The sequence below is a fragment of the Lepisosteus platostomus genome, chromosome 13 (assembly GCF_059453375.1).
Source record: "Lepisosteus platostomus isolate fLepPlt1 chromosome 13, fLepPlt1.hap1, whole genome shotgun sequence".
In the NCBI taxonomy this organism is placed as follows: Eukaryota; Metazoa; Chordata; class Actinopteri; order Semionotiformes; family Lepisosteidae; genus Lepisosteus; species Lepisosteus platostomus.
In genome coordinates, this window is record NC_142623.1 from 9,944,880 (window position 1) to 9,957,528 (window position 12,649).

The following is a 12,649-nucleotide window of genomic DNA, read 5'->3' on the forward strand; positions in this document are numbered from 1 at the left end:
TGACATTTATAAGGCCTTGTCTGCAACACTGTTAAAATGATCCTATTAAAGCTTGTTAAACAAGATAGATGTGATAATTAATTACTTTTGAAGAGTCTGGTGTCAGGATTGTTAGGAAAAATGTACAAGTGGCTTTACAGCTAACCCATCTGATGTCTTGGGAGATGCTTTCGTGTCCAGTTTTGCAACTCAAGCAGACATTCATGATCTACACTGTACAAGAAGGAGCGAGCCAGTGAACCTTAAGCCAATGAAAACAGCAGTGGAATCAGTGAAGCCCAATCAGACCTTTTATTACGGACAATTTGGCAGTGACACATTTACGAGGAAAGAGAAAATAAGAAAAGAAGAGAAGGTGTTTGGCCTTGGTGAAACCAGTTTTGACATCACTGGATAATGCCCAGCTCCCAGCTCCAGTTAGCCCCTCTGTTTCTCTACACCTCCAGTATTTCACGCATTAGTCACACTTTGTATATTAAACAAATAGGAGTCACTATGTTATGCATTTCAGACTGATAATGAGTACTGCTACTATTTGCCTTAGCTGAACATCGCAGAGGTCAAGACGAGAAAAGAGAGCAGTTCCATACTGATTAAATGCTTTTCTGACACTTAAAAAGGTCATACATTTTTAAGAAAGCTGGTGATTAGAAAGTTTTCCTTTCCACGCATGCCAGCAATCAGCACTACAGTGATATTAGGGGAATATAATGTCTTACACAGGGAAAATTGAACCAATTGATAAGCTTCACGTCACTATTGCTAAAGGCAACAGTCCTTGTACACATCTTCCACTGTAGCTCAGCTTCTAGCTAGTTCTTGGTTGGATTACAAAATATGCCATTTCACAGCATCTGTTAGCTGAACCTAACCTACTCAGTACGTATTCTGTCTTTTCCGACAGATATGGAAAATAGATTTTGCAATAACCATCTTACAGGTCAAGAGATGATATGCACCAGGGTGTCGATGCTTTGGAATCAAAAGGCAAAAACATGTGAAGCCCAGAAATGAACAGAAAGCACTGGCTTAGAGTGGGAAAACGCCAAAGGCAAAAGCAGGGAAAGAAACAGCTTTTATTCATGTTGCTTGTGTGCAAGAGCATCAGTAGGACTCTGGTTCTTAGTGACTGACTGAACACTACTGCTCTTAAACTATGGACATGGAAAACCTCCACGTGCTTGATCAACATATTCAATCCCAGTGTCCAGAAGAGCCCTGAGCTGGATCCAGAGTCCGAGTCGACGTGGTCCGAGATGTACAGTCCTACTCATCTGGTTCCCATTGAGGTGTAATCCACTTGCGCATGTAATGGGCCTTCAAAGTCAGCACAGCATGGCCCTCGACATTTTTAAGAAACACAGATTTTCAAAATCTTTTCTGCTTTTCCCTAACCGCCGGCTGCGTCTTACCCAGCAGGTAGCATCGTCATCTGCAGGCTATCTTCTGCAAGAGCATGTGTAGATATGTGAAAAGGAACAGGAACAAGCACACTCACTCAGTTGTGTGCTCCTCTCAAGGTCTCCCACACGCACACAAATACAGGTATATACAGCTGTTAAAGATTTGACAACTCCACCTTTGGAAACCCCATTGGTTCCCATTGTCCATCAATACATTACAAGACACCTTGGACAACACAGCTACTTCATTCTGGTACAAGACTCCCAACTTTTTCCTCCACGCTCCACCTCAGTCCCAGCACTGTTGTTCTAGAGAGAGGGAGAAACATGCAGTTCGCAAACCGATTCAGAAGCCGGCAGCTATTTTCTCGCATTTCCCCAATCATTACTATGATTACATCTTTGCCCCTTCAAAAATATTTCAATTCACAGTCAGAATTTCTGTTTCTTAAAGAAAAGCCCATGTTCTAGGCACGTCTTTTTCAGGCAGTTGATCAATATGTACACTATAGAGAACACCCAAAGGTCTCTCCACCTGTGACTAGGACCTTCCAACTACCTTCTAACATTCCAACTAAGCAGTTGATCTACTGGTGCTAGTTGATGCTTACCTATTTCTGCATTCAGTCCTTGGTTTAAAAAATCCCCAACTTAAGTTGATTGCTCCCACAACTTTACCATAATGAACTTTGAGTCACGCCTCATTTTTTTACTAAAAGTTTACCCCCTTATTGCATTCTTAACAGCTCTTAATAGGTGGTCAGTTTATGATGAGTAGATAGTAGGAACAACACTTTCTATCCTATTCCAGGGGATCAGCTGATAGCATTTACTTTAGCACTGAAGACACACAGAAATTAAGTATCTCAACAGATTGATACTGTAACTTCACTTCAGTTCATTTGAACATTTAAGGGGTTATCAATGACTATCAATTAATGATTATTGAGCTTCATGCCTGCCTCCAATCAGGAGTGTGGAATGCAAGTAAATTCCTAACTGCATCTAGCCACCTTTAAATGGTCACCTGTGGAAAGCTTTTTAGGAAAATAGAGAAATAGCAAGCTGAGGTTCCTTTTCTTGAATTACTTCAGAACTACAGAATATTTTTGAAGTTACTAAGACTGAGTGCAGCAACAGGCTGACAAGGTCTAATCAAGTCCAATTACAGGAATTAATTAGTCTCCAATTAATAGCTAATTTGGTATAAAAAACACAAGATGAAAGGATCCTGCAGGTTGAGAACTACTGCTCTAACTAATAAAAAATGTATTATGACATTTCAGGATTGACACATAACTGTAAGATCTTCCCAGTATCATGTTGGACAGATTCATATAGTTTTGTAAGAGATGCAAAAAGCTGCATTTTTCAGACAGAAACTATACAGTGACAGTTTTGGTGAAATATTCTGCACCAAAAGCTTTGCGTCAGCGCCACAACAAAGAACACTGAACACTAAAAAGGCCTTTAGCTAGGACGTAGCAGAAGAACAAGAGTCAAGCTTACAAAATGATCAGGTTATCACGTGAATCTCTGGAATACTGTATCTACTGTACATGCAAGTTATGAAATGATGTGTAGCCCTCTAAGATGTCAGTGAGTTTTATAAAATATTAAAGCAACTTCTTAAACTAAACAGAGGCCTGCTTTGGTGTATTTCAGGGATTTTAAAAAAGAAGAAAAACACTACAGGGTTGTCTCTTGCAGAACCTCCAAGTAATAGCTTGTGCTTATATAGGTTAAATCTGGTATTTAGTTTTACACAATCACAATCAACAATCTAGAGTTAATGATGAAATATTTTTCTCTTTTACCAAGGAGATGGTCTGACACCAATGTCATATTGTAACAGTTTTAGCCTTTATGTAGCAAGACTTTATAAAGCCCTTAGAGAGTCACATCTTGAAAAGTGATCAGGTAATATACATACGACTCTCCCTCCCAGAACTGAAGAAAACAGTCTCCATCTGTTTCTGCTTTTAAACCTACAGCTAACCTGTCAGATTCCACAGTTTCATTGCTAGGTCACAAGGGGCTTTATAAATCTGTTGTTAGGTGTTTTATGACTGAATCACAATCACATTCTATTAAATAAAAGTTGGAATGTAATTGATTGTTCTCAGTTTCTACTACCTGTCCAGACTCATTTTAGAATGTGGACACTGTGAGAATGGATTCTGCATTTATTAACTCATGTGCTGGTGCAAAGAATGAATATAATGCATCTAAAAACAAAGGACTGTATTACAATTATCAATGAAATCATTAAAAAATAAGCTATTTACATCAATAAAGCTTTATGCAACAGTATGATTTTGTTTTATACAGTATAAAAAATGGATCCAAATGGGTTTACAGCCAAGTGATTATTTTAAGTGTCCTAAGCTCCTGTCTGCTTTACAGTCTTCAGACTAATTGTGAATTACAAACACCACAGAGACTCACAGCTTTCTTACTTGTAAATTGTAGTTTAAAAAGCATCCTAAAGGTTTATACTAAACTGCCTACTCAGAGCATATCTGTGTCCATGGAACTATGTGCTTCTTTCACCTACAACTGACTGAATTCTGGAGTCAGACGGAAATTATTTGTGTGCATTTCAGTGGGAAAGGAGAAACCTACAGTTTTATATTATAAGCCTGAAGGCAGCCCTGTACAAAATCAATATAATTATGCAATATGGCTATCATAGGTTACTTAGACATGTAGGGGCATTTGGAAGGGGTATCTTAAGACTAAGCTTCAAGCTTTAAATACAGGTAATTGAAATTGCACACAATGCATATACAGCATGCATATGCATGAAGTTTATGCAAAGGAAAACAAATGAACAAAACATCTGCTATGGTATATCCCCTTCCCCAGAGAAACATCCCTCCCAAACAATCCCCAAAAGTCCTTATATTAAGCAGAGTATACCAAGAAAACATTCTCAATATAGTCGAGAGGTTTGATTAAACTTCTCTCTATGGCACATTAAAAGCCTACAGATAAATGGAATACAATAATCACTCTTAAATATGCACTATTCCTTATATACAATAAAGAAACAAACTTGCAGTGAAAGCTTAAATAGTTCCTATACCTTCGCAAATTAGGCTCCTGATGAGGTTTTTTTAATTAGGTTCCTATAGCTTTATAAATTAGGCGCCTATAGATTTGTAAATCAGGATCCTAGAGCTTTGTAAATTTAGCTTATTAAGAAAAATATCCCCCCAAAACTTCTAGGCTCAACTAATCATAGTAGAATTGTTGAGAAAGCAAGAGATAGCTCATTTGGATACATGTCTTTCAAACCACTGTACATGTATTAATAAGGACTGAACAGTTAGCTATGCAGTCAAAGCTGATCTGAGCAACATAACACCAAGTTGTGAAAGGCACTACATCGGAATTTGAATTGTTGTCATTCTTTTTTTATTCCAGTTTGCTTTGATTGTTAACAGGCAATACGAGATGAAGGCAGACAGTCTCATTCTCTGCCTTCCAGTAGCGCAGCAGATAGGTGAATTATACTGCGCAGAAATGTTTTTAAGATAACTAAAAAGTAATTAAAATTTCATCCACTTTGCTGTAAATCAGTTTAGACAACATACCTGCCCTATATTTAGCCGTACTTTAGTTATGAGCCCTAATGCTTTCTGCTGGGGAAAAATATCTTGAGTTGTGTCAAACAGACAGATATTCACAAAAGACGGCTTTTCCCTGGTAACACAACAGTCACTATAAGATCATTTCATTAAAAGGATTGTGCTGCAAATCACAGGGCCCTCTTGTACGTGGTGCCTTATGATTTTTACGACTGATATTAGTTCAAATTGTTCCTAATTCTGATTCAATTACAGCTCCAAAACATAGCCTCTGGTTCCTGATAGCCCAACAGCGATCCCCTCCACCAGCTCAACTGCAGTCGCCTCAACCTTCATTTTTTTTGTTTTTCAGTGCTGGGACCAAAGGTTGAAACAATTGTGCCGGAAAAGGTTAAAAGAGCTTGAACGTTATAAAATAATGAAAAATTTAAAAAAAAGTTGAGCTTTTTTTTCCTTTTTTGTGTTTTCTCTTGTTTTTTTCTTAAGTTTAAAAGAGAGTTCTCTTTGCGTTCAGAGTCCGTGGAGCGATAGGCACTCTCAGGTTGGCCACTGGTTATGCATAGAACTCCTCTTGCTTGTCTGGTTTCTGGTAGGTGACTGTGGCCTGCTTGGGCTCCTCCAGAGTGTAGCTGCCCTCGTCCTTCTTCTTCATCCGGTACACCAGCAACATGACCAGGAAGGCGGCGAAGAGAGCCCCTACCACTCCACCCACGATCACAGCTAAAGGAGTCAGGACAGAGAGGGAGAGGCATTAGAGGAGAGGGAATGCACTGAAGCAGTTGCTGATTAATACAGTATCACGCACCCCTGCATTAAGTAAAGTGCCTGTGGTTTTTCTTTGACTGACTGCAGCCTGACAAGTTTTTAAATGTATTAAGTCCAGAACCGTTCCCAAATAGTCACATTGCATTTATTCAGCAGGTACAGCAGGGAGCTGTGTCAGCGTACGGTTAATTCCACGCTGAAAAGGAGAAAGAAGGAGCCATGTTCAGGCTGTTTAGCCTTCTTCTGACACGTTGGGTTTCTTCTTTCCACTTTTCAGTGTGTAATTCAATTTTAGTCGTTGCTTGATTCAGCTGGGGCGTGTCCTTCAGGCTGCTATCTGCCAGGCGTCGCACGCAGACGCCAGAGGACTCCCCAACTCCAAACCGTAACGTGATGAAAGCACCTCTAGTAGGTGCTTCTCCAGTGCTGGCAGGAAGCAGGCACTGGGATGCAGCCCTGCTGCCTGCTGCTCTCAAAGGAGGCCGGCATCTTGAAAGAACCTGCAGCCGACACTTTGTAAACATGTCACTATGCAAAAAACAAGAAGCAAAATTCTAGCTTTGCATGGTCGTAAGAGCAGTTGGTGAGGCTTAACACTGTATTTTGTGGAACGGGCTGTTTGTAAACACAGTTGCGTGCCTCACGGCAGCTACACAGGTTCAGAGATCACAGCTACTGGAACACACTGAAAAACCTCGAGGGAAGGCAAAAAAAAGAGTCAAATTCAACAAACCAGCAATATTTACAGCAAAAGGGAGGGAGGTGAAAAATTGAGATAGTGTTTGGACTCAGGCGAGGTGGGTACAAGAAAACTAAGGGAGATATTTAGCAATTTACAACGGAACAGGACCTTAGGTGAGACATACTGTAGAGACATCCCAGCCAAACCACTACAGGAAAATCCAACCCAAGAACACAAAAAGACAGTTTTGCAGTGAAAAGGAAATGACAAGAGAAGAAGCAGGCAGGGTTGCAGAAAATGAGAGGGGAGAAGAGTCACAGAAAAAGGACAGAATTGTAGGTAATTACCAAGTCCCGTCACTCAAAGCCAATGCTGGTAAATTACATCGCAAACAGAACACAGGCAGCAAAAAATACCCACAACATTGGTCATCTTGAAGGCTCAGTCTTTTAGGGATTGTTTTCTTTAAATAGGAAACTCAACTAATTATCAGTTAAACTGGTCACCTCCTTGACCTTATGCTGTTAAAATTGGAAGAAAATCTATATGAAATGTTGAAATGTGACACCTGGCGACTAGGATTTGTGTTCCCCTGCAAAGATCTACAGACCAGTGGTACTGTTTATAACTTAGGTGGGGAGCTGCGTCAGCATGCGTAGGCTTCAAAGGAACAAGTAATAGGTTTATTCCATGCTGAAAAGAGAAGAAAGAAAACACAACTTTTCGGCTGTGGAGGCTCCACGGCCGAAACGTTGTTTTCTTTCTTCTCTTTTCAGCATGGAATAAACCTACCTGTGTTACTTGTTCCTGTTTATAACTTTATCACTGACATGATATATAACTCTGAATTAGATAAAAGCTGCCCTAAATGATGTGAGAGAAGGGAATAAAGCAATCCTACACAGTACGACCTTGACAATCAATAACGTAAAAATATAGTAAAAAGAAAAACAAAAACCAAGAATGCAAATACTAACAATTTAAGGACTGGCTAATTGAATTTCTCACATGGACTGGGTCAATAATAGACTGTTTTACTGTGGGGTTTTATCTGGAAGTGGTGTACACAGAACTCAGAGTTCTGCCTTTTTTACCTCAGGAAAGTGCCTTAGCCTGAAGCCTTTGGTATGTTTGTCAATGCCAGTTTCTGTAAATAGCTTGACTGTGGTTTGTGTGTTTGCAAAGGACATCCAGCAGAGCTCAGCTAAGCATAAAAGAGAGAGCAGAACAGAGGCTGAGGGGAGAGTAAGGGGAGAGGACCGAGTTGCAAAAAAATGACAAGTGTGGGGTGAGAAGGGGACAGTAATGTGATTTGCTTTGCCCAAAGACAGATCCTAACACACCACAGACTGTAACCACTGAAATGTACAGTACATAAAGCATGAAAGCAGAACAGAAACCGAGTTCCATGATGCATCAGGTGAACAAAAATTTCCTGCAATTTAAACGCATCCCCATAAAACCCTGTTTTGGTGGAAAAATCACCAAACAAAATGAATAGCTCTTAGCTTCTATCTTCAGCCTGCTAATTGTTTTGCCTTGTTTTTAGTTAAAAAAACGACAGATCACATCAAATCTATTTAACTTTAATTTCAGTCCTCCATTTCTCCCAGCTTAGCCAATTGTTTTAATCATTTTATCTCTGGGTCTTTTGCCACATACCGAGCAAGAAATCTGCTACAAAAATATTAGTTCAGCATGAAATAGCCATGTAGGATGTTCTACAAAACCTAAGTGCTGCATTTAAAAGTGTATTGATTTCCAGAAATCATCCGAAACCCAAATGGCATTGAATACTTTTAACTGGGATCCTGAGATCACTTCAAGAGCGTTCATTACAGTTTAAAGGGAGGTATGTGGTCGGAGAGCAAATGACAAGAAACCCAAACTTTCTTATGACAAAAACAGTCAATTCGGTGCTTTTTATTTTCTGTTTTTTCCCACTAGAAGGAAGCAGTGTAGGCTGTCATTTCGTTGTGGTAAAATCTTTTTGCCTGCCATGGTGACCACGAGACAGAGAAAATATGGTTGCTCAGTAAATTTAACTGGCCACGTTCGTGCTTTCCAAACGGCAAGGATGTTGATCTCACACCACAATCCCAGTGCTGAAGACTGGAGCATCTGTTCAGATGACCACTGCTTCAACCAGGAGGGTGCCACATGATTCTGAGAATGTGTCTTGAGTCACCCACATAGAAACACAGCTCTTCAGAATTGTAACGCCACATGGCATCTTGCTTGTTATGCCAGTTTCCAAACCTTGTACATTAATATTGGTGGTAAGGAATAATCTGGATTTATGAAAGTGCTAAGGACAGCCTTCAAGGAATCACTCATCTCTTATGCACACTCTTAACTACCATCCTGGATGAGCCCTGAAAATACAATACTGTGTTTTTATAGCTGACAATGAGGGAGAAGCCAAAATACTTTTTATCATGCTCAAAAGCAGGGGCCAGTGTCCATAATCATGTACAGTAAGCAAGACCTCCCCACATATCAGACTTCAGACTGGTCCAACTGTAGTATTTGAAGATGAACCTGAGAAACAAGTCATTCTTATTTTTCAGGTCTGACTGATCTTTAAGGAAGATTAGCCGGTGAAGAAACAATTATTCTAAAGCAAATGCCCATATAAAGGCTTTGCATTCATTTTGCTTCACCATTATGAACAGCAAGGACATAAGATGTGCCAAATATGAGCACGTCATCAGTACTGCCACAGAAATGCTGCTTTTCTTGATAAAGAATTAACATAATTCTTTATCTGTGGTGTAAGGTGATGATGTTTGTTTGTCTGCTGGTTTGTTGAAGACATACTGTAGCATCTGTGTCTGCCTGCTTTCTTTCTGTGTTTTCGTGTCTGCAAAGCAAGACGTACCCCTGTTCGTAAAATGAAAGAAGCTCTATTATACATAGTCTTGTTAAATACTAGCAACTAATCCACTAATAATTAATCAAGAGTTTTTCATGCATATGGGACTTATTCTGTTCACTTAATCGTGGGGTAGTTCAGAGTTGCAGTGTGCAGTACCATGTCAATTCTTTTCATTATGATGTTAACACAACAACTGAGAATCCAAACTGAACCAACAGAACATCAGCAAGAACACAAAAAAACATTTTTACAAGATCCTGTATAAAATAACCTAACAAGTCAGTTTTTTATGATCCAGTTGCCCCATCATAGAATTCATTCAAAAATGATGAAATTCTGCCGTTGAGTCCATTCAAGAAAACAGTATGAAACAATGCCTGGTGGGGACAGTTACTGTACTAAACTCTGCTCTGGCAGCTCCACTATCCCATCTGCTCTGTTTCAGCACTGGCCTGATGAGATGTACAGTACAGCCTGGGTTGGTTTATGACAGTTCGATGTGGTCGATTTAGAGGGAAGTTCTACTTGTTGTTTTTTTACTGCATGTCACGGAAAGGTCCAAGGAAAACACACAAAGCAGGGAAGACACTTGGGTTCTAACCCCAACTGGGTTCATCTACCTAGGTCTAGGTCTATCTGCTTGTTTTACCTATCACCAGGAAATCTGCGAAGACCACTGCCAGCAAGCCTCCCATCATCACAGCTGGGGGAGAGAGACAAGGACATGGCTGTCAGTGATGGCTAGGGGGGCTTCTAGCTGAGCTCTCGGAGGCTGAGGAGAGTGAGTGGGAGAGGCCGGGGGGGGCACTGAAAGACTCTGCCTGCTATTGTCTAGAGAAACAAGGAACATCACAAAACTCACTACTTCAGGCTGGGTAACTGTTACGGTTCAATGCTGTGTAAACAAGATGAATCCTGTAACCTGTGATAAAACCGGCACTTTTTTTGTACACAGAATAATTAATTCTCATACATGTTGAATACTGCCAGAAGGAACGCAGAATCCTGGTAATACTGTTCTGCACAGCAAACTCAGGAACAATATTCTTCAGATTTATCTAATTAATGGTGTCTTGTACACAAAGATCACTAATGACATGCACACTTCCTTGTAATAGGATATAACGATTAGTGCATTTACTCACTCAATGTCAGGAGCTCAGACATTTGTAGTGCTGTCAGTGAGAGTTGCATCATTCCACTGATAAGGGCTACACACCCTGCAAGGCACAGTAGGACTTGCAATATGTCAAATATCTAAAAACTTCACACTGGGCTCATTGGATAACAAGAAATCCTATTTTCACCCACGTCCAGGGGTTGTAGAGACATATTGGGTGCAATAACTGCCAATTCCAAATTGAATGTGAACATACGAAAAATGGGAAATGAAAATGAAGAATCATCCATATAAGCAAAAAGAGCTCCAGTCCTATTTCGAACGAGCTGTTTCAAGAGAAACATTACAACCTAATTTCCATGATTCCTGCAAATGAATAATTTCAGCTGCTGTGCTCATAGTTGAAACAATTCAGAACAGACCTGTCAGATTGTCTGACAGCCAGGAATGAATCCGTATGTGCTAAGCAGATGTTATAAAATCTCTTCCTGGAGAAAGAAAATAATCAGTATTCAGGAGACAGAAATATGTCCCATTTTCTGTCCTATATGACTATATGTACATCAATAAAAACCAGTAAATTTCTATACATTCCGAGATAATGTGAGACTACCTGTGAATATTTCTTTTTGATATATATAATATCTTGTGGGAAGGGAAAAATAGGGGAAAATAACTAATATTGATTTTGAAAACAGTGAAAATGTGAGAAACAGAAGTAATGAAGATTAACAAGTAACAAGAAGCAGATTTCTAGAAGACAGCATCCATCTCCTTCTGAAGTCTGACCCACTTTTCCTAAAAAAATGATAATATTAAGAAAGAAAAATAGAAATTTCACTGCAACAAAAAATGAGAAAGAAGAAATTAAAAAAGAAAAAGAAGAAATGCCAGGAGGTTCCAGGATGAAAGGATGTCACATTCGTGATTCTTTCAAGCTGAAGGCACGCAGGACAGGCAGGAGGGGGCGCTGTTGGGACTTCAGCGTTGGTCCAACACGGATCCTGCAGGCTTTTCTCACCTATGAGAACCTCCTTCCTCTCCAGTATGTTCTTCTGTGGGAGCTGGGCAGCAGAGCTACCAGTGTCAATGGTGTTCCCAGTGAAGTCGGGTTCCACTTTGTCCTCCGGCTCCTTGGTTTTGCTCTTCACAATCTCATTGCTGGTGTTGCCGTCCTCGATCTCGAAATCACCACTTGGCCCGGCCAAGCCTACTTCGTTCGTGAGGCTGCCATCTGGCACATCCGTCTGCGTGAGGGAAAAACACTCTGTAATACCAGGACGTCTCTCACTCTGACTTTGGGGAAAGAAGCAAACACATCTATACTGTACTTGCTTGCATAACTGTGAACCGTGAAACAGAAATACTGGAGAGGACAATGACAGGTAAACTTCAGATTCTTCATTTTAGCACAGGCACTCACATGAATTTTACTTAAATCAATGAAAAACCTTACCAAAGACCCAGAGTGCAGCGAACTGCTTAGAACATCCATTTCATACATTTGTGATAAGTGCAAATGTGCTGCTACAGAAATATCTATAAATTCAAGAAAAGGAATAAGCTGCAAGGAAGTAGACGCATGCATGTTCTGCTTAATGGGGCATTCACACCTACAGCGCAGCAGCACAAGTGACGAAACACATTTTTTTGGTGTTCACATTGGAGGTGGCACAAATACTGACAATGAGACTGTTGTGGTGGAAATGTAGTACAAGTCAGAAGGAGAAAAATACAAAATACAATGAAGTAAGCACAAAATAAATGAAACCCGATTGATTCAATCCTCAATAAGTACGATTATATATCTTTAAATGTTGATGCCTGTTGATTTATAAATATGAAAGCCCAGATGTGGTCTTGTTGATCACTCTATAGCATTCATTTTCTGGGCATGCACAGCTCTGGGTATTGAGCCACTTCAACAATCTATTTCTTCATTTTGAATATACTGTAGGTTGCATTGTGTGTATTACAGTATGGGGGGTGAGAAAAGTATGAGAAAGTTTTATGCCCTAATAAAAGGGCTACTGAGGACGAAATCATAAAACCTTAAACATTGGCAGTAAGCACTAAATGTACTTATTAATGTAATTATCCTCCCATTTGGTTGGTCGTCATGTTCTGGATGTACTTTTTAATTATGAAAATAAATCTGCAGAACATTTAGGCACATTTAGGTTTTTCCCTATTAAGGAGTGTGAGTGA

The 12,649-nt window shown here is 39.9% G+C and overlaps 1 protein-coding gene across 1 annotated transcript in view; it reads right to left on the minus strand.

Annotated features, from left to right (window-relative positions):
* Positions 1 to 267: 267 nt before the first annotated feature.
* sdc3 (syndecan 3) overlaps positions 268 to 12,649 on the minus strand; it is a 126,425-nt gene continuing 114,043 nt past the window's right edge. Inside the window, exons 4-5 of the mRNA XM_088603068.1 lie at positions 11,463 to 11,688; positions 268 to 5,716 (exon numbers count right to left, since the gene is read on the minus strand). Of these exons, the coding sequence (XP_088459194.1) occupies positions 5,550 to 5,716; positions 11,463 to 11,688 (393 nt within the window). The 3' untranslated portion in view covers positions 268 to 5,549. The remainder of the gene's footprint in view (positions 5,717 to 11,462; positions 11,689 to 12,649) is intronic.